The 22714-nt window shown below is 39.9% G+C and overlaps 1 protein-coding gene across 5 annotated transcripts in view; it reads left to right on the top strand.

Moving 5' to 3' along the window:
* PSME3IP1 (proteasome activator subunit 3 interacting protein 1) overlaps positions 1–21333 on the top strand; it is a 40919-nt gene extending 19586 nt beyond the window's left edge. For all 5 annotated transcript variants that reach the window (XM_070770611.1, XM_070770609.1, XM_070770607.1 and 2 more), the window contains exons 6-7: positions 7446–7510; positions 20556–21333. In XM_070770611.1, the coding sequence (XP_070626712.1) occupies positions 7446–7510; positions 20556–20773 (283 nt within the window). In that variant the 3' untranslated portion in view covers positions 20774–21333. The remainder of the gene's footprint in view (positions 1–7445; positions 7511–20555) is intronic.
* Positions 21334–22714: the final 1381 nt, after the last annotated feature.

The following is a 22714-nucleotide window of genomic DNA, read 5'->3' as shown; positions in this document are numbered from 1 at the left end:
CTTTTCCAACAAAGGTCCGTCTAGTCAAGGCTATGGTTTTTCCAGTGGTCATGTATGGATGTGAGAGTTGGACTGTGAAGAAAGCCGAGTGCCAAAGAATTGATGCTTTTGAACTGTGGTGTTGGAGAAGACTCTTGAGAGTCCCTTGGATTGCAAGGAGGTCCAACCAGTCCATTCTAAAGGAGATCAGTCCTGGGTGTTCATTGGAAGGAATGATGCTGAAGCTGAAACTCCAGTACTTTGGCCACCTCATGCGAAGAGTTGACTCATTGGAAAAGACCCTGATGCTGGGAAAGATTGAGGGCAGGAGGAGAAGGGGACGAGAGAGGATGAGATGGGTGGATGGCATCACTGACTCGATGGACGTGAGTCCGAGTGAACTCTGGGAGTTGGTGATGGACGTGGAGGCCTGGCATGCTGCGATTCATGGGGTCACAAAGAGTCGGACATGACTGAAGCGACTGAACTGAATGAGAGCAGGGAGGAGGAATAACTGCTTGGAGTGGGTATATGTGACTTGTGTTGGGGAAGTTAAGGAAGGCATTAGAAAGGAGACTGATTAGGTAGGACTATGAAGGAAATGGCAGCCTACTCCAGTGTTCTTGCCTGGAGAACCCCAGGGATGGGGGAGCCTGGTGGGCTGCCGTCTGTGGGGTCGCACAGAGTCGGACATGACTGAAGCGACTTGGCAGGCAGCAGCATGAGGGCTTTAACAGGCATACAAGGAGAGCGGAACATCCCGGGCTGGGAGAAGAGCTGGGTCAAAGGCTGTGAGATCTGTAAGAAGGTGGCAGCTGTGATAGGGTTACACACCTGGCTGGGACTCTGCTTGTTTGATGTGGGGTGGCAGCACTTCCTAGAGGTTTTGGTAAGTTGTCTGTTGTTTGTTCCTCTTCTTTCAAACCCTGAAATGGCACCAAAGTGATTAAATTTGGTCATTTCAATTTGATCAACTCTACTATAAGTAAAATGATACTAAGCTGAAGTGCAGTCTGTTAGGAAAATCAATATGGTATTTTGGCAGCCAGCCACATGTTTTGAAGAAAGTGCATTGATGGAGTTTTGTGGTTTGGAAAACACTAAATGCTGGAACAGTTTCCTGGAAACATTGCTCGCAACATTGTTTACATGTAAAAATGTCATCGTGGCATAGCAGCAAAGGGGAGGCATATCAGAGGCCTGAAAAGGGCCAGTTACCCAAGCCATGGATTGTTCCTTTCAACTTTTCATATAAACTTGCTTGCCTGGTCCAGTATCTTTGGGGATTTGGACCTGGGTCAGTTGTACTGGGCTGCACCAAGAGGGGGCTCTCTAGGTAGTCAGTCAGTGTCTCCAGTGTCTTGCTTCTAGCAGAATGGGTGTTGTAAGTATCTCTCCTAGTCCTTGTGCTGTGCTGTGCTGTGCTTAGTCACTCAGCTGTGTCTGGCTCTTTGCGACCCCATGGACTGTACCCCCCAGGCTCCTCTGTCCATGGGGATTTTCCAGGCAAGAATACTGACATGGGTTTCCATGCCTTCCTCCAGGGGATCTTCCCAACCCAGGGTCAAACTCAGGTCTTTACCATCTGAGCCACCAGGGAAGCCCCTCCTAGTCCTTCTATACCACCTTTTATTAGATAATCCTTTATTGTTGTTTTGTGCAGCAAGGTAATAAATGAGTCTCCTGGGGCAGGTGTTCCTAATCTACCCAGCTTTGGGTTTATTAGAGTCACCTGGGAGTTTGTTAATCCTGTGGATTGCCTCACACTGATTCTGGCTCAGTATGGAGTGAGGTCTGGGAGTCTTTAAGTTCGTGGATGACTCTAATGCTCAGTGAAAGTTTGATGCCTGATGTGTGTATGAAGAGAGAGAAGTCACTCAGTTGTGTCTGACTCTTTGCGACCCCATGGGTTATAGCCTACCAGGCTCCTCCATCCATGGGATTGTCCAGGCAAGAGTACTGGAGTGGGTTGCCATTTCCTTCTCCAGAGAATCTTCCCGACCCAGGGATTGAACCCAGGTCTCCCGCATTGCAGGCAGACAATTTACTGACTGAGCCACTAGAAAAGCAAGCATAGTAATAAAACAAGAACCTGTGAACCCATCACTCATTTTAAGACCTAGAACATTAGTGATACCGAGTCTGCCTCTGTGCTCTTCCCCGTTCTGTCTCCCTGCCTTGTCATCCTCACACCACTTTCCTTAGTCTAGTTCATCATTCTTTTGTCTTTCTTTACTTAGTAGGTTTCCTATGTAGGTATCCATGAACCATATAATAACTTGTTTGTTTTTGAACTTTATTAAAAATGATTTCATTGTCAGTACACCATCTTCTGTGAATTTGGCTTTTTGCTCAAATTGTTTCTGTGACTAAAACAGTTTTGTGTATATGTGTGTGCAGCTGTAATTCATTCACTTTCATTGCTGTATAATAGTACATTATTTGAGATATCAAACTTTGTTCATTCTCCTGTGAGTGAATGTTTGAACTAGGACACACGGTGCTGATGGGCCAAGGACAAACTTTGTACATGTGTGCATGTTTCTCTGGAGTCATGTGTCCAGTATGATAGCCCCTGACTACCTGTGGCTATGTAAATTTATTATTTTTTTTTAATTTTATTTTATTTTTAAACTTTACATAATTGTATTAGTTTTGCCAAATATCAAAATGAATCCACCACAGGTATACATGTGTTCCCCATCCTGAACCCTCCTCCCTCCTCCCTCCCCATACCATCCCTCTGGGTCGTCCCAGTGCTCTGTAAATTTAAATTAATTAAAATTAAAAGAAATTTAAAATGCAGTCCCCTAGCCACAGTAGTCACATTTTAAGTGTTAAATGACTCCATGTGGCTTGTTGCTACCCTAGGGGATAACATAGATACAGCAATAAAGTGATTTATAAAATAGTATCTCCTTATGGTCTTAATTTGCATTCCCCTGCTAACAAATGTAGTTGACATTTTATATGTTGGTTTGCCATTCATGTGTCCCATTGTCCTAAAAGATCTATTCATTTATATTGTCTTTTTTTTTTTACTGAGTTATTTGTAATTTTCTTACTAATTCACAGGCTTTTTTTTTTTTTTAACATTTTTTTTCTATAGTTTATAGCTTATCTTTTTAATTTTAAAGTGGTCAAATATATTTAATTTTAAGATGGTCGGTTTTAAAAAACTGGTCTATAATTGATGTATAACAGTTTCAAATATGCAACATAATGATTTGATAATATATATGTATATATAGTGAAATGATGGCCACGATAAGTCTAGTTGACATAGTTACACAACCATACATAGTTACACACTTTTTTCTTGTGATGAGAAACTCTAAGATCTACTCTTAGCAGCTTTCAAATATACAATACTGTATCATTAACTATAGTCATCATAATGTACATTATATCCTCAGAACTTATTTTTTTGATAGAAGGTACATTCTTCTCAGGGATGTCTTGTTTATTTTTGGCCACTTCATTCTTCTATATAAATTTTAGATGTAGTTTTAAGTTCTTTAACAGTCCCTATTGGGATTTTTATTGAATGCTATTAAATTGCTTGATAAATTTATGGAGAAATCAGATCTTTATGTTTTTGAGCCTTTATTCATGGTTTATATCTACATTTGTTTGTTTCCTTTAGTTAAAGTCATTCAGTAAAGTCTTAAGAGTTTTGTTGTTTTTTTCAAAGATTGTGTACATGTCTTTGATTAGATTTATTCCTAGGTATTTTATCTTTTTTTGTTGCTGGTAAATAAAAATGCATTTGATTTTAGTATATTTGTATCCAGCCACCCAACTTTTATTAACTTTACTGATAATTCTTATCAACTGTAATAATTTATTGGTGAATTCTCTGAAATTTCTATGTAGAAGGTCACTAAATGATGAGTTTTTTCCTTATACCTTTTAATTCCTTTTTCTTATTAAGCTGGTTGGGACCACCAGCAAAATACTAGAACAATTACTGTGCACATCCTTGTTTTATGTCTAATTTTAAACCGAATGCTTATAACTTTTCACTGCTAAGGATGGTATTTATAGTTCTGTTTCTAGTTTAAGAGGTTTTTTTTTTTTTTTTTTTTTTTTTTTGTAGCCATGAATTATTAAATCTTGTCAGTTTTTTCCTGCTTTTGAATTGATAAAATAAATTTTTCTTTTTTACTGTTACAGTGAAAAAAATAAAGATTTTTCTGATGTTGCATTCCTGGTGATAAACCCAACTTGCAGTGATATATTTTTTTCTCTTTTTTTTAAACTTTGCTGGATTTGGCTTGCTAATGTTTTGTATAGGTTGTTGCAGTTTTCATCATGATTGAGACTGGCCTGTACTTTTCCCCCCACTTTATCTGATTTTGATGTGAAAATTAAATCTAACTTCACAGAATGATTTAGGGAGTGTTCTTTCTTTTTCTCTTTTCTAGAGCACTTTGTATAAGATAGTAGTGTTCTTTTGTGAAGGTTTTGTAGAACTCAATAAAATCACTTTGGGCCCCTCTTTTTATTTTGTGACTATAGGACTATCTACCTTTCTCCAAATCTTTTTGATCAGTTTTTTTAGTTGTATTTTCTGGGAATTTGTTCATTTTGTCTTTTTTCGAATGCATTAGCTAAATTGTCAGTATTCTTTATTTATCTAACTGCTCTTGTCCCCTTTTCACCCCAAATATTGATGAGTTGTACTTTTATTCTTATTTTGACTATTTTCTTGAGAAGGTAGTCTGTTTTATTAGCCTTTTCAAAGGCCTTTTGGATTTAGTTTTTATTATTTTTGCTCTTTAATGTCTTCTACATTCCTTCTTTGAAATATTCTTTACTTTCTCAAGCTTATACTTTTATTATTTCTGTTACAAACAACTGTCAGATACCAAACTAATTAATTTTCAGCTCTTTTCAGTTATAGGCATCTAAGATCCAACCAGTCCATTCTAAAGGAGATCAGTCCTGGGTGTTCTTTGGAAGGAATGATGCTAAAGCCGAAACTCCAGTAATTTGGCCACCTCATGCAGAGTTGACTCATTGGAAAAGACTCTGATGCTGGGAGGGATTGGGGGCAGGAGGAGAAGCGGACGACAGAGGATGAGATGGCTGGATGGCATCACCGACTCGATGGACGTGAGTTTGAGTGAACTCCGGGAGTTGGTGATGAATAGGGAGGCCTGGTGTGCTGCAATTTATGGGGTCGCTTTAAGAGTCGGACACGACTGAGCAACTGAATTGAAAACTATAGTTTTTCCTCACCTTTCATTGTATGCAATTTTCTGTTTCCAAGTAAGTATTTTTAAATATCCATTTTGATTTCTTTCTTGACTCATGACTTAGACATTTTAAAAAATTTCCAGACATACTGAGGTAGTTCAGTTCAGTCACTCAGTTGTGTCCTACTCTTTGTGACCCCATGAATCGCAACACACCAAGCCTCCCTGTCCATCACCAACTCCCGGAATCCACCCAAACCCATGTCCATTGAGTTGATGCCATCCAACCATCTCATCCTCTGTCGTCCCCTTCTCCTCCTGCCCTCAGTCTTTCAATGAGTCTTTCAGTTCAGTTCAGTCGCTCAGTTGTGTCCGACTCTTTGCGACCCCATGAATCACAGCACTCCAGGCCTCCCTGTCCATCACCAACTCCCTGAGTTCACCCAAAGTCTTGTCCATTGAGTCGGTGATGCCATCCAGCAAATTTCTGCCTTAATTGCATTGTGGTTTGTATGTACTAATTCTTTTGAAATTAGATTTGCTTTGTGACCTTTTCCTGAGATTAATTTTTGTGTATGTTCCAAGTTAAGGAGAATTTGTGTTATGTGATTGTTCTGGATTGTATGTAGGTACAACAAAACAAACTTGTGGATTGTATTGTTCAAATCTTCTGTGTCTTTAGGTATTTGTCTGCTTGTTTTATTAGTACTTGAGGGGAGTATTTTGAAATCTCCCATTATTGTAATGATTTCTTGATTTTTCTTCAGAGTCTATTGAATATAGTTTTAAGCTCTTTAATTAGAAGCATAGATGTTTGGGATTGTTATTTCTTTGTAGTGATTTAAACTTTGTTTCATTATAAACTAACCTCCTTATCCCTTGTAATACTTTCGTTTTTAAAGTCTGTTTTCTTAATATGGGTGCTCCAGCCTTCTTTGGGTTAGTATTAGCTATGCTGACTCTTTCCATTCCTTTACTGTAAATCTTCTAAGTTGTTTGTTATGCTTCTGTTAAGTTTTTAGTTAATCATAAATAGCTGACTTGAAATCATCTGTTAAACTCTCTTTAAAGGTAGGTACTAGGATTTTTTTGTATAGTTTCTACTATCTTTTCTAAAATTAATTTTTTGGTCATCCCACGTGACTTGCAGGATCTCAGTTCCCAGGCCAGGGATTGAATGTGGACAATGGCAGTGAAAGCCTGGAATCCTAACCACTAGACCACCAAGGAACTCTGCAGTTTCTACTATCTAATGTTATTTGTCTTTTTACTTGAAAACTCTTTTCCTTATATTCTTTTTATTAAAATTTTGATGATAATTGTAAAATTTTTAATTCTCTTTTTTTCTATTAGTTTGGATTTATGTATTCTGTTTCTGTTCTTTTGTGCCTTAAGTTGGCAATTTACCAGGAATACTTAGCAAAACCATAAAGTAAATAGCTTACTTGCCTGCAGAATTATCCATAGATCCTAGAACTTTTAGCCACAATAACCTTCTTCCTTCCTTACGTGCTGTCCAGGACTTTAGTATGGTCATGTTTAATACCACAAATTAGATGTTGTTTTTTATATAGACAATGTTTGTCTAGATTTGTATTGGCCAGTTTCTTTGTTCGCCATCTCTTCCTTTTGGGATTAAGGCCTTCCTTCTAGGACCATTTTCTTCCTCTTTGAATTGCATTCTTTTTTTTCTCACTGTCCTAACTTGTTTAATAGGTACAAATTTACAAACATTACACATAGTAGTAGTAATGGCGGACTTGGAGAACGTTGTGCATTTTCTGAGCTGCGTGGTGAGAGAAGTACATTCTTTAGATAATCTTTTAGTGAAGGTATTTTGGGTGACATTCAGACTCTCTAGCATGTCACTAAATTTAGTCTTTAATAACTACATTTTTGTCATTTATAAGCATGTCTAGATATTCTTGAAATCGATCTGTGGTTCTAACCAAGATGAATGATGACAATAAAGAATCTGATATTTAAGTGATACTTGAGGATGTTACTTCACCCCTTGAATTGGTCAGAGGTTTAAATTCTTTATAATAATAATTTAATTGTTCTCTAAAGCAATTATCCTTGAATTAAAAAATAGATTTAAAAAATAGTATAATTGGAAGGAGATTAAGAAGCTGAAATGAAGACTTTCAGATCATCTCAGCTCCTGAGGCTACCTAAAACCCATATAAAATGGTTTTTGGAGCTCCTGATTCCCTAAGATTTGACCTAGCTCAAATCACATATTTTTTTGTTTGTTTGTTACAGTTCAGAGAGTGGAAACAGTGTGAAAAGACTGAAATCTGACCCTGACCCAGATGACAAGAATCAAGGTGGGTGGCAGCTTTCATATCATTCTTTACCCATCATACACATGAACCATGGTAAAAGGCTGGAATGCATTGTATCTGTGGAGGAACACGTGTATCCCCGAGCAAACCTACCTAAACTTAGCAAGCCATTTTAAACCATTCAGGGTTTAAACCTAGGATTATATCAGCTGCCCAACAAAGTAATATGTTAGAAACCATGGAACTGATAAATGACAGTTACGTTCTCTCAGGAGTGCTAACAAAGCCAAAGCCCTGGTGATACCAACCTCTACTCACAAAGAGTTTTTCTTTCTCCCTTAAATGTCAAGTTTCTTCATTTCACCTGGCTGGCTACCAGTGAGAGGTAGAATGCCTGGCTCCTTCTGTTGGGTGGATTGGATTGGACCAAGAAGCTAAATAGTTTCCAAAGAGTACACGTTCTTTGGTGGTTTCTTTCATGTGATCAAATCTGGTACTGTATTAAGTGGCACCAAGTTATAAGTGAGAGTGAGTTACTCAGGACTGAATCAGGGGTAAGAAATTCAAGAGTGTTTTCAGTTCTTCTGACTTCCTGTGGAATTGAGACTCTGAGCTGAACTCAAAGTGCCATCATTGAAACAGGGCTTACATTTATTTCTCTTTTAAAAAAAGATATTTTAAAATATATTTTTTCTTTAAAAATTTAATGGATATTTTAAAATACATATCCACTGAAGTCCAATAACGGTGGGCTGTTGCTGATACCTTTTTGCTCTAGAAGTTACTTGTGAAAAGGATCTTCAGTGAAGAACTTTCCTTCTCCCTGTATGTACTCTTCCATCCAATTCTCCTTCCCAGAGGGAAATACATTTTTTTACATGTTTATCTGGATATATGTGTATATCCAGATTATTCTATGTGTGTATCAGTTCAGTTCAGTCGCTCAGTCGTGTCCAACTCTTTGCAACCCCATGAATCGCAGCACGCCAGGACTCCCTGTCCATCACCAACTCCCGGAGTTCACTCAGACTCATGTCCATCGAGTCAGTGATGCCATCCACCCATCTCATCCTCTCTCGTCCCCTTCTCCTGCCCCCAATCCCTCCCAGCATCCGAGTCTTTTCCAATGAGTCAACTCTTCGCATGAGGTAGCCAAAGTACTGGAGTTTCAGCTTTAGCATCATTCCTTCCAAAGAACACCCAGGACTGATCTCCTTTAGAATGGACTGATTGGATCTCCTTGCAGTCCAAGGGACTCTCAAGAGTCTTCTCCAACACCACAGTTCAAAAGCATCAATTCTTCGGCGCTCAGCTTTCTTCACAGTCCAACTTTCACATATAGGCAATTACAAATACGCTCTTTTTTTTAAAAAAAAAGTTTTATTATAGCTAACTTAAAACATATGTAGATATTGAGATAATAGTATGATGAACCCCATCATGTACCTTCAATTTTTAACATGTCCAATTTTCTTTTTTTTTTAAAGAAAGTTTTATTTTCTTATTCTTTATTTTGGCTATACCACATGACTTGTGGGATCTTAGTTTCCCATTTGCTGTGGCTAAGACTTTCAATACTGTGTTGAAGAGAAGTGGTGAGAGTGGGTATCCTTGTCTTGTTCCAGATTTTTAGCAGAAAGGTTTTCAGCATTTACCATTGAATATTATATTGGCTGTGGGTTTGTCATAAAAGCATTTTATTATGTTGAGATATGTTCTTTCTATACTCACTTTTGCAAGGATTCATCATCATGAATGGATGTTGATTTTTATCAAATACTTTTTCTGCATCTATTGAGATGATCATGTTGGTTTTGTCCTTTTTTTTTGTTGGTGTGGTATATCATGTTGATTTCAGTACACTGAACCATTGTCATGACCCTGGAATGAATTCAACTTGAGTCATGGTGTATGACCTTTTTTATGTGTTTTTGGATTCTGTTTGCTAGTTTGAGAATTTTTGTGTCTATATTCATCAAAGTTATTGGCCTGTAACTTTCTTGGTAGTGTCTTTGTCTGGTTTTGGTATCAGGATGATGGCTTCATAGATGTCTTTGGTAGTGTTCCTTCCTCCTCAGTCTTTTGGAAGAGTTTGAGAAGGATAGGTGTAAGTTTTTCTTTGTATGTTTGTAGAATTTCCCAGTGAAGTCATATGGTTCTGGACTTTTGTTTGTTTTTATTATTACAGATATGGTTTCATTTCTAGTGATTGGTCTGTTCAAGTTATCTGTTTCTTCTTGGTTCAGTTTTGGTGGACTGTATGTTTCTAGAAAGTTGTCCATTTCTTTGAGGTTGTCAAATTTGTTGGCATATAATTGTTCATAGTATTCTCTTACGGTTTTTTGTATTTTTGTGGTATCTGTTGTGATTTCTCCTCTTTTATTTCTTATTTGTTTATTTGGGTCTTCTCTCTTTTCATCTTGTTGAGCCTGCCCACAGGCTTGTCAATTTTGTTTATCCTTTCAAAGAACCAGCTCTTGGTTTTATTGATTTTTTTTTTCCTATTTTTAAATCTCTTTTATTTATTCCCTCTCTGATCTTTATTATCTTCTTCCTTCTGCTGACTTAAGTTTTGTTTGTTCTCTGTCTCATTCTTTTAGGTGATGGGTTAGGCTGTTTGATTTATCTTGTCTTGAAGGCCTATATTGCTATGAACTTTCTAAGAACTGCTTTTGCTGCATCCCATGGATTTTGTGTGGTTGTGTTTTCATTCTCATTTGCCTCAAGATATTTCTTGAATTTCTTCCTTGATTTCTTTGTTGATCCATTGGTTTTTTAGTCATGTTATTTAGCCTTCCTGTAATTTTTTTTCTTGTTTCTTTTTCTGTGGTTGGTTTTTAGTTTTATAAACCCTTGTGGTCAAAAATGGAGAAGGCAATGGCACCCCACTTCAGTGTTCTTGCCTGGAGAATCCTAGGGACGGGGGAGCCTGGTGGGCTGTCATCTATGGGGTCGCACAGAGTCGGACACGACTGAAGTGACTTAGCAGTAGCAGTAGTGGTCAAAAAAGATGCTTGAAGTAATTTCTATACTCTTAAATTTGTTTAAGCTTTTTTGTGTTTAATCCTAGAGAATGTTCTACGTGGACTTGAAAAGAATGTGTATTCTGCTTTGGGGGGATGTAATGTCCTGAAGATATCAATTAAGTGTAAATGTTCTGTTGTATCATTTAGGATCTCTGTTGCCTTTTCTGTCTCAAAGATGTGTCCATTGATGTTGAGAGGGGTGTTAAAGTCTCCTACTGTTACTGTATTCCTATCAATTTCTCCCTTTTTATGTTATTTATGTATTTGGGTGCTCTTATATTGGGTGCATACATGTTAACAAGAGTAATATCCTCTCCTTATATTGATCCATTTATCATTATATAGTGTCCTTCTTTATCTTTGTTTATAGCCTTTGTTTTAAGGTCTGTTTTGTCTGATACAAGTATTGCTACCCTTGCTTTCTTGTAATGCCCATTTTCATGAAATAACTTTCCATTTCTTCACTTTTAATCTGTGGGTGTCCTTTGCCCTAAAGTGGGTCTCTTGTAGGCAGCATGTTGTAGGCTTTTGTTTTTTTTAATCCAGTCTGCCACTCTGTGTCTTTTGATAGAGCACTTATACACTGACATTTAATTATTGATAGATATGTATTCATTGCCATTTTAAACTTTGTTTTCCTGTTGATTTTATTTCTTCTTCCTCTTTTTTGTTTTTTCTTTTGTCCGTTATGCTTATGTTCTCTTCTTTTTGGATTTTGTGGATCTGTTGTAGGTTTTTGATTTGTGGTTGCCCTGTTTTTCAAGTATGTTAACCCCTTCCTTTATCTACTTGCTTTAGACTGGTGGTCATGTAGGCTCAAACACATTATAGAAAAAAAAAATCCATGTTTTCTTGCTTTCCTCTCCCACATTTTATGATTTTGATGTCCTCTTTTGCATCTTCATGGTCATCCTTTTGCTGTTTATTGTGGTTATCATTGCTTTCAGAGAAAGTTTTAAATTTTTTAAAATCTGTGTAATGTCTTAAGTGATTTATTTCCCATTGTGATTTTCTCCTCTCTATAGATTCTTAGTACTTTTCTGTTTAGAGCTGACCTTTCAACATTTCTTTTTTTAAGATAGGTTTAGTATTGCTGTATTTTACATTTTGCTTATCTGAGAAATTCTCCCTCTCTCCCTCTGTTCTGAATGATAATCTTGCTGGGTTGAATATCCTAGGTTGCAGATATTTCCTTTTCAGGAGTTCAAATATATCTTGCCATTCCCTTCTGGCCTGCATTGTTTCTGTAGAGAAATTAGCTGATAGCCTTATAGGTGTTCCCTTGTAATTAATTTTATTTTTCTTTTGCTGCCTTTAGAATCCTCTTTTTATCTTCAGCTTATGCTATTTTTATTATAATATGTCTTGATGTAGGTCTGTTAGGGTTTATGTTGTTTGGGACCCTCTGTGCTTCCTGTATCTGGATATCTTTTTTTTTTTTAATTTGCAGTTCTAATTGAGTGATTTCCATTATTTTTTCTTCTAGGTCACATTCATTTTTCTGCATTATTCATTCTGCTTTTCATAGCCTTTAGTTCAGCTTTTATCTCGTCAAATGAATTCTCTAATTTTTCTTGGCTCCTCCTTGTCATTTCTAATTCCTTTTTATAGTAATCTATATTTCTGTTGATATTCTTAATTCCTTCAGTATTTTCATTATCTCCTTTTTGAACTTGGTGTCTGTCAGACTGAAGAGGTCTGTTTCATTGTTTGCTCTTTTAAGGGGAATTCTCTTGATCTTTAATTGGGAGTGATTCCTCTCCTTCCTCATTTTACTTACATTTCTCTTGCTCTATGAGTTTAGGAGAAGCAATTATCTACTGTAGTCTTGGAGGCCTATTTTTATACGGGAACGACCCTTTGTAGCCTGCGTGGGTTTACTTTTTTTTGATGTGAGGGCTGTTTTTAGTATTGGATGCCTGCCACCTCTTTCCGTAGTTCATGCTGGCGTTGTCCCCCTGAGAGGAGGTGTGATTGATATTGTGGTGATTGGAGCCTGAACTGGATGTTGAGCGTGGCCTCCCTTTTGCTCTCTGGTTGTCATTGCCCTGTCTGGGGCAGGATCTGCTCCCTAGTTGCTGGAGTAGAAGCCCCCAGCTCTATTTCTGAGCTGCATTTCTTTTTAAAAATCTATTTATCTTATTTTTGGCTGTGTCTGGTCTTTGTTGCTATGAATGGGCTTTCTCTAATTGTGGCGAGATGAGGCTACTCTCTAGTTGTGGTACACGGGCTGCTCATTGCATGGCTTCTCTTGTTGTGGAGCACCAGCTCTAAGACATGTGAGCACAGTTGTTGCAGCTCGTGGGCTCAGTAGATATGGCACGTGGGCTTAGTTGCCCTGTTATATGTGGGATCTTCCCAAACCAGAGATCGAACCCATGTCCTTGGTATTGCAAGGCGGATCAGGGAAAGCCCCCTGAGCTGCATTTCTGATCTGTGGTGTGAGGTACGTGGAATTAGAGTATTCCCACTCGGGGAGGAGTCACTGAGTATTTTCTGTTAGAGCTGATCACCTGTGTGTGTGCTCTGCTGTGTCACTTTTCACCTGTTGTGTGGGCTCACAAAGTATACTGTCATTGGCACCACCCTCTGCCCCACCTCAACTATGGATATTCTGGCAGTCGGCCCTGGCGCCTCTCAGGCTTTGTTTTCACAAAGCCACCAATGCAGATCCACTGAAGTCAGGTCCCAGGACTGCCGTAGTTGCACATCTGGACCCTCTGTGGGAGCTGTGGAGGCAGCTCAGACCCTAGCCCTCCCTGGTCTCAGGAGCAGCAGTTGTCCATTCAGATGTTCCACAGACACTGAATTCACAAAACCAGCCATATAGGTGTAAATCTGTGGTTTGTGCAGTTGTGGGGAAAGATTTCAGCTCTGCTTTCTAAGTCCCATGATCCCTGGGGGCTCAGCTGTGATTTCAGCCCTACCTCTGTTGGGTAGCCCACTAGCGTCTACTCCCAGGACTGCTGAGGCAGTGGCCAGAGTGCTGGAGCCTGCCTGGGCGGGGCTTCTCCTGGAGCGAGAAGAAGCAGGAGCTGGCAAGTGGGGAAAGAGGCTGCAGTGGCAACCCCACCCCTCTCTTTTGCATGCTGATTAACAGTGGTGCTTAGCTTCTCTGGTGGCCTAGGATTCTTCCGGTTACACTCCTGGTTTTTGTGCCCTACACTTTACCCCCTTCAAGCTGTCTCTGCACAATCAACAGCAGTCCTCTCCCTGGGTCTGTCCTCTGAAGCCTGCATTCCAACACCCAGCTCCCATCCCTACCAGCAGACATGTGTCTTAGGCTGTAGCATACAGGATGGTGGCACAGACCATCTCTGTAAGTCTATCTCCTGCCTGCCACTAACTGGTTGTTGCGCTTTCCTCTGAGCCTCTTTTTCGTCTCAGGTGACCTCCTTGCCGGTAAGGGGACTTCCCAGGGTGCCGGAACTTCTGTTCTCCTTCAGCTCCCTCCCCGGGGTTCAGGACCTGTTCTGCTTCTTTTCGTTTTCCTTTTGTACTAACTGGTTACCTGGAAATCTGTCTTGTCCTTTCAGGTGTTTGAGATTTTCTGTCAGTGTTCAGTGAGATTGTTCCATTTATAGATGTATTCTTGATACATTTGTGGGAAGAGGTGAGTTCCATGTCCTGCTACTCTGCCATTTGAATTCTGGTCTGATAATTGGTTTTTTAAAAATCAGTATCCAAGGAAGGATTAGACATTGTATTTGGTTTACATGGCTTAAAAAAATGATCCAGATATAATTCACATACCATAAAATTCACCCTTTTAAAGGAGATAGTTTAGTGGTTTTTAATAATGTGCATTTATCACCACTGTCTAATCCCAGAACATTTTTGTCATGCCAGAAATGAAGCCCCACCCATGCCCATTAGCAGTTATTCACCGTTCTTCCCTCTCCCCAGCCCTAGCAGTCATCAGTCTACTTTCTGTCTCTCTGAATTTGCCTTTTCTGGAAAATTTTATGTAAATGGATTCATGCAACCTATGACCTTTTGTGTCTGACTTCTTTTCACTTAACATGTTTTCATAGTTCACGCTGTGGCATGTATCAGTGCTTTTTACAGCTGAATATCCCATTGTATGATACATCTCATTTTTGTCCACTCATCAGTGGATGAACATTTGGGTTGTTTCCACATTTGGGCTTTTAGGACCCATGCTGTTATGAACATTCATGCCCAAGTTGTGTAAACAACTATTTTCAGTTCTCTTGGGAATATACCTAGTTGTGGAATTGGCTGGGTCATATAGTAAATCTATGCTTAACTTTTTCAGGAGCTGCCAAACTGTTTTCCACAGTCACTGCACCATTTTTATATACCACCGGCAGTATATATGAGGGTCCGGTTTCTTCACATCCTTATCAATACTCATTACAGAAACTTCTCTGGTGGTCTGGTGGTTAAGACTTTGCATTTCTACACAGGGGGCATGGGTTCCATCCCTGGTCAGGGAACTAAGATCTCACATGTCATGTGGCACACAAAAAAAGAAGAAGAAAAAATAGAAGACTTGTTACTGTATCTTGTGGGTATGAAGTGATCCTTTATTGTAGTTCTGATTGGAGTTTCCCTAATGACTAATGATGTTGGCATTGTGTACTTAATGACCTTTGGTTTATCTTCTTTGGAGAAATATATACTCATATCCTGAGCCTACTTTAGAATTGGGTTATTTTTCTTTTTATTGCGGAGTTATAAGAGTTCTTTATATGTTCTGAATGCTAGACTATTTGTCAGAGAGGTGATTTACAAATATTGTCTCTCTGGGTTGTATAGAAAGAACACGTGATAGTGTTCTTTGGAGCACAAAAGTTTTAAATTTGATGCCATCAATTTATTTTTCTTCGGTTGCTTGTACTTTTAAGAGTCATATCTAAGAAGCTATTGCCTAATTCATGGTCATGAAGATTTACACTTAAATTTTTTTGAAGAGTTTTATAGTTTTAGCTCATAAATTTTGATCTTTGACCCATTTTATGTTAGTTTTTTGACTCAAAAGTTTGTTGAAAGGAGTTCTTTCCTCCACTGAATTGTTGTGACACTTGTTGAAAATCAGTTGGACAACATGTATGGGTTTGTTTCTGGACTGTCTTTTCTCTTCCATTGATTTGTATAGCTGTTCTTATGCTGTCATCACACACTTTTGACTTGTTTGTTTGTTTGTGCTCCACGGCTGTGAGGGCCCAGAGTCCTAACCACTGGACCATCAGGGAAGCCCCAGCTACACAGCATTGATCATTCTGGTCTTGTAGGAAGTTTTGAAACTGGAAATTGTTAGTCTTCCACCTTTGTTCTTTTTCAAGATCGTTTTGGCTACTTGAGGTCCTTTACACTTCTGTTTGAATTTTGGGATCAACTATCACAATAAACTGTGGAAAATTCTGAAAGAGATGAGAATACCAGACCATCTGACCTGCTTCTTGAGAAACCCGTATGCAGGTCAGGAAGCAACAGTTAGAACTGGACATGGAACAACAAACTGGTTCCAAATAGGAAAAGGAGTACGTCAAGGCTGTATATTGTCACCCTGCTTATTTAACTTATATGCAGAGTACATCATGAGAAACTCTGGGCTGGAAGAAGCACAAACTGGAATCAAGATTGCCGGGAGAAATATCAATAACCTCAGATATGCAGATGACACCACCATTATGGCAGAAAGTGAAGAGGAACTCAAAAGCCTCTTGATGAAAGTGAAAGAGGAGAGTGAAAAAGTTGGCTTAAAGCTCAACATTCAGAAAACGAAGATCATGGCATCCGGTCCCATCACTTCATGGGAAATAGATGGGGAAACAGTGTCAGACTTTATTTTTCTGGGCTCCAAAATCACTGCAGATGGTGACTGCAGCCATGAAATTAAAAGACGCTTGCTCCTTGGAAGCAAAGTTATGACCAACCTAGCTAGCATATTCAAAAGCAGAGACATTACTTTGCCAACAAAGGTCCGTCTAGTCAAAGCTATGGTTTTTCCTGTGGTCATGTATGGATGTGAGAGTTGGACTGTGAAGAAAGCTGAGCACCGAAGAATTAATGCTTTTGAACTGTGGTGTTGGAGAAGACTCTTGAGAGTCCTTGGACTGCAAGGAGGTCCAACCAGTCCATCCTAAAGGAAATCAGTCCTGGGTGTTCATTGGAAGGACTGATGCTGAAGCTGAAACTCCAATACTTTGGCTACCTCATGCAAAGAGTTGAGTCATTGGAAAAGACTCTGATGCTGGGAGGGATTGGGGGCAGGAGGAGAAGGGGACGAGAGAGGATGAGATGGGTGGATGGCATCGCTGACTCGATGGACAAGAGTTTGGGTGAACTCCAGGAGTTGGTGACAGACAGGGAGGCCTGGCATGCTGCGATTCATGGGGTAGCAAAGAGTCGGACACGACTGAGCAACTGAACTGAACTGATTCAGTTTCTATGAAAAAGGCAGCTGGGATTTTGATAGGGATTGTTCAAAATCTGTAGATCAGTTTGGGAATATTGCCATCTTACAGCATCTTAACAGTAGAATAGTATGTCTTTTAAGTTTCATTTAACCTGTGGGTTCTTCCTTTTTCTTTATTTTTGTTTCCTTTATATTTTACTTACAAAGAAACTGAGTCTCTGTCTTGTAGAGTTTTTTACCCTCTAGTTTTGCTAATTGCATCCCCATGGTATTCCTTTATACCCTGTGTTTTGTGTAAAATGGTAATTAGATCTAGAGCTTGATCAATTCAATTTGATTTTTTGGTACGATTACTTCATATGTTGTTTTGCATTTCCTATCATCATCATTATCTTAATTAACATATGCTCTGTTGCTTAGTTACCTTGGGAGTCATAGCATACTTATGCATAAAGAGCTTCTTTATTCCTATTTAAGGCTGTGTAATCCATAGTATGGTTGTACCATAGTGTATTTATTTAGTTTTTTTATTGATGAACATTTAGATTGTTTTTATTTTCTAGTGTGATGTTTCATTAAATAATCCTGTGCATGCATTATTTTTCACATTCACAATATGTCATGTTAAATACTTACAAGTAGAATTATTGAGTCAGATATACATTTGTAGTTTAGATAAATATTGCCGAATTGCCCTACTAAGAAATTGTTCTAGTTTATATTCCCATCAGTGATGTAAGAGTTCCATTTTAATTGGGATCTTTTTAATATATAAGAAACTTGCTGAATTGTGGCTGCTTAAATAGGGTAAGTATATATACTGTGTGTAAAGTGTCAGTAGAAATCTAAATGTATTACAACTAGTTACCAGGGAGCCCTGTATCTGGTGCTTATACACTGATAGGAACTATCTCCATCAGTCAGTGGAAAGGAAAACTTGTGGGCTTCTTTAAACTCTCTAAAGGCAGACAAATTGTATTTAAGAGCCATCTTTTCTTCGTTATTCTAAAGCCCTTCTTCCTACCCTTTCATTCTTATTTTAGAAACTGGACAAGAAATATCCTCTTGGTAGGAGCTAAGGCCCGGTGAGAAGACTGTCGCCTGAAGCTTTAGAGTCTTGACCTTGGCCAATAGAAAGATTTGTCCCTTGAGTCCCCCAGAAGATAGCTCTGTTGTCCTTATGGAGATTCAGCCTTCCCCACTGGAGGCACTGGCTTAAGCTCTGAGCAGATCCAGTGAATGTGCAAGTTGGTCCCATCTACTCTCATGTCACGCATCTGTCTGAATCCCAAGAATGTTCTCCATTAGTAATTTTCAGCGTCAGTTTAGTATGATAATGTGGTCTTGCAAATACAGAAGTTGGCAGGAAACTTCACCAAATGGGTGAGATCAGAGGGCACCATCTTGTTCTCTGTGGGCATTTAACTACTTTTGGAATGAAATTTGTTAGAGCTGCCATCTCTTTTCTTTCTTGAAACTTCCTAGATAATTGGGAGATATGGTTCTTTCACTTAAACTTTGCTAATGCTATCATGGTCCCGATTCCTTTGGTTACATTTCTGTGGCTGGCTTCCATCTTTCCTTTAGGTCAGCTCTAGTCCTCCACAGGTGCTGTGAACTTGACCCTTCTTTTCTAAGATAGACCTGAAAATTCAATTCATCCTTGAAATACTTAATAAAATGATACATCTCACTGAATAGCTCCACACAAATTCCTTTTCTAAGTAGCTGATTCATGCCCTTATGACATCAGGGTTTTTTTTTTTTTTTTTAAACAAAAGTTCCTCAAAATGCTGAAAGTGTCATTGTATGTGTGAGCATAGTAATACAATGAATGTTCAGGTAATAAATGAAATACAGTTTGATATTCTGTCCTAAATTTTCACGTTCTCTTCACTCCCACCTCCAAAATCTAGCCATTTGTAGTGAAACTCTGTAATGCATTTTCCTGCGTTCTCACACATTCTGAATGTTGTCCTGTTCTGTGCCCAGGGGGTGGGATAGAGAAAAGAGCCCTTACCTTCCGGAGACTTACAGTCTAAGAGAATGTGGATAAGGAGAAGAGAGTCATTAGGACTGTCAGTCTTCTATAGCCTTCCTGGCTATAATACAGGAGTTATGGAGCTAGAGGGGCTGTCCTTCCTAATTAAGTACCCTAGGATACTCTTTAAATTTTTGCATTTGGCTTTCTTAAAAATTGTATGAATTAGGTAGTCCTATGCACATAATAACAAATTGAAAAGGGACAAAAGAGTGTGGAATGAAAAGTTGTTTTATCTTACAGATCATTGAATACCAGTACACACAGAGATGCTCTACTCTTCTTAATGGCTGGATACTAGTCCCTTACATTGGTCCTCTATTAATGCACCTTTTGGTTTCTGTTATCAGCAGTGTTGCATGAATATCATTTAAGTGTGAAGAACATGGCCACATTGTCCTACATTCCCTCAGCAACATATATAAAACATATAAATGCCCCTCCTTACATATTGTCTATGCTTTAAAGTCATTTGTTTCTTTTTTGGTGAACTGTTTGTGTCTTCTGTCTGCTTTTCTATGTGGTTGTTGATTGGTTGTTGGTTTTGGAATAATTTTTTATATCATAAAGAAGTTAGCTTTTGTGATTCTAATTGTAAATATTTGCCTGTTTTTTTGTAACCTTGTTACCACCTCTTCTGCAGTCATTGTCAACTCTCATGTCACTTTTCTGCATCTCCATGTTTTCACATTGCTTATCTGTAGCAGCTTCCTTTTTCCTTATTGGTAATTCCTGAATGAGCAAATGAACTGTGTGTACTGGCTGGTTGAGATCTCTGTCTGCTTCTCAGTGGTATCTTTTTACTTAATCCTCATTTCAGAGGTGTTAGGGGCTTGTTGCGTCGCTAGGAGTCAGACATGACTGAGCGACTTCACTTTCACTTTTCACTTTCCTGCATTGGAGAAGGAAATGGCAGCCCACTCCAGTGTTCTTGCCTGGAGAATCCCAGGGACGGGGGAGCCTGGTGGGCTGCCGTCTGTGGGGTCGCGCAGAGTCGGACACGGCTGAAGTGACTTAGTAGCAGCAGTAGCATCGGGGGCTTGTTAAGGCAAAACCCTAGAAGGTAGTATGCTTGTCAGCCGGAGACAATGAGTGGAACTCCAGCCGTACTGTGTAGTGAGCTCTGGGAACGTTTTAGAACATCATCTTTTGATTCAGGCTTAGTATAATGTTTTCTACTCTAAGTGGCATTTAACTTTAGGTGGGTCTTTGGACCTCCCTCATCAGCAAAATGGGGGATCCTTACATACCAGGTTGTTTCAGTGATTAAATGAGGCTGAAACAGGGAAGAAGAAGGGGTGGAGGAGAGTCCTTAACTTTTCCTCTAACCTTCAAGTTCTGTGTTTTCTAGGTTGAGGCTTTCTGTCATGGAAGTGAGGCCATGACAGTGGGTTTCCTTGGGCGAGAAGAGCCTCAACTACTTGGTGACATCCTATGTGGTCTTAAAATGTTCGCTGCTGTGGCTTTAGTTTTCTCAATTGCAAACGAGAATTCAAAGGAGATGAGTGTGATGATAGTGTTGACTGCATAGTGTTGTTTTGAGGCTTCCAAACATGAAGCCCTCAACACATGGAAAGCAGGCCATCAACTTTGGAAAAGGGTGCTGAAGTAACAATCCCACCTGCTTTTTTGCAGAAGCCTCGTCCTGCGTGTCTCTGGGAAGCACCTCCCTGAGCAGTCCCTCCATCCACTGTCCATCCGCGGCTGTCTGTATTGGCATCCTCCCGGGCCTGGGCGCCTACTCCGGGAGCAGCGACTCTGAGTCCAGCTCAGACAGCGAAGGCACCATCAACGCCACGGGCAAGATCGTCTCCTCCATCTTCCGAACCAACACCTTCCTCGAGGCCCCCTAGCTCCTCTATTCTCACCAAAGGGTGCTCCTCCCCAAGAGTAGACTGGACAGTTCATTCTGCCTACAGGCATTACTTCCCACAGAAAACTCCTTTGCCTGCTCCTTATGCACACCATGACATTTTAAACTGCATCTAAAATGTGCCAGAATCCACCTGTGGCCAGACTTGTGTATGGTTTCTCTTTCTACTCCAACACAGATGCCCAAGCCAGTCCCGCAACCTCTGTCCGCACTGATGCAGACTGCGGCCCAGCTGAAGTTTCACCAAAAACACCCTGGGAAGATAGGTACCATGCAGCTTGCAAAGAGTTTGGATTCTGGTGCCTTCTTGTTTTTTCTTTTTTTTTTTTTTTCTTTTTCCAACATCATTAAGAAGCAGGGACAGTTTATTGAATAGATACCATTTAAACATTCTATTCTAAGTGATTATATTGCATTGTGGAATGTGTGGCAGGCGGGGGTGGGGCGAGGAGAGCCCTAGTAATGGAACAGCGCGCAAGGCCCTGGAACTAGCTGATTCTTGATGTTGTGTGACTAAGTAAAGATTCTAAACTACGTCCACAGGGGGTGTCACTTAACACTTATTGTTCATTAATAAGTTTTTTCTTACCCTTGGCTATTCCTTCTCCCTCCATCTAATCCCACTTCAGATTCTAAATCTTAGAGAAACAAACACAGGCCTTATTTTGTTGTAGCCAGAAATCAGAAGTACTGATAGTGTGTGGACAAGATTACTTATTTCTGGCAGCTCCTGATTCTAGTATTGCAAGTCAGTGGAACACTGCCCTCTCTGTTGGATACATTTATATTTGTGGCTTCTAATTGTGGAAGCTGTTTCTAACCTAAAGGTGCTGCCCTCGTACTTTTCTCTGCTTTGGTCTGCTGCCCTTCCTGCTCTGCTCTTCCCATTCAGAGCAGCCAAGACCCGGAGGTGCTGCTCCACCCCTCTCCTAAAGCGGGGCAGGGGCTCTCCCTTTGGGAGGGAAAGAAGGACAAGGGGAGACAAGGTATGGAGGCATTGAGAACAGAGGTGACCGTCAGCTTTAACAGCAGCAATCTGGAGGCTTCCCTGCTTCAGAGGAATGAGCCCATGGAGTTCTTTCTTTCCCTGGGTTTGTACGTCAATTGTTTCTACTTCCTTGGGTGTGAGACAGAGAGATACACACAGAATGTGTTGACACTGTGATGCTGGCAGGCAGAGAAGCTACTCTGTTTTATTGTGGGCAGAGAGGCCCCTGGATCTCTTCCAGCCCACCCCTTTTCCCTCCCAAAGCACTGACACACTGGTGCCCACTGGCAGATGGCGACTTCCCTTCACCCATAACCGATGCCTTGTGAATTTTTTTTCCTTTTCAGAGCTACTCTGTGCTAATTGTTCCTGACTGTCAGTACAGGCGCACCAGCTCCATCCTAACAAACAAGACTGAGGTAAACTGTAGGCACCTTCTGCCTATGCTTCATTGTTCCTGCGATTGTGCTGTTATTACAGCCCGTACCCAGGGCAACCTCAGATCATCTCAGGAGGCACACAGAGGAGCCAAAGTCACGATCTTCATGTGGTTTGACTTTTCAGAGGCCATTACTATGCCTCATGGCCTCTGTTGATGTTGGGAGAAGTTGAAAAACGGTTGCATGGATTAAAAACCTGCATTACTTTGAAAGCTAATCCACCTGTCAGAGAACAAGATCTTGCTTTTCCTGTACTGGAGCTTGTGCTTCCAACTCCCTCCCTGTCCATTGTAACAGCTAGATTGTGTCGAGGAGGTTGAGACTCTTCAGACTGCGATTTCTGCTCTGTATGTCACAAGAGCGGTTGAAGATCACTGGTGATCATTTCATCTTTCACCATACCTGTTAGTGGACAGCCCTGGAGCTGAGACACGAGTTCTGTAGAAACCACCAGTAGCAAAGCAGGGTCTGGTCTGCCCAGTGGAGGAAGCTG

This window comes from Bos indicus, chromosome 18, assembly GCF_029378745.1.
Source record: "Bos indicus isolate NIAB-ARS_2022 breed Sahiwal x Tharparkar chromosome 18, NIAB-ARS_B.indTharparkar_mat_pri_1.0, whole genome shotgun sequence".
Lineage (NCBI taxonomy): Eukaryota > Metazoa > Chordata > Mammalia > Artiodactyla > Bovidae > Bos > Bos indicus.
The sequence above is the reverse complement of the archived record's forward strand: the minus strand, read 5'-3'. Positions and strand labels throughout refer to the sequence as shown.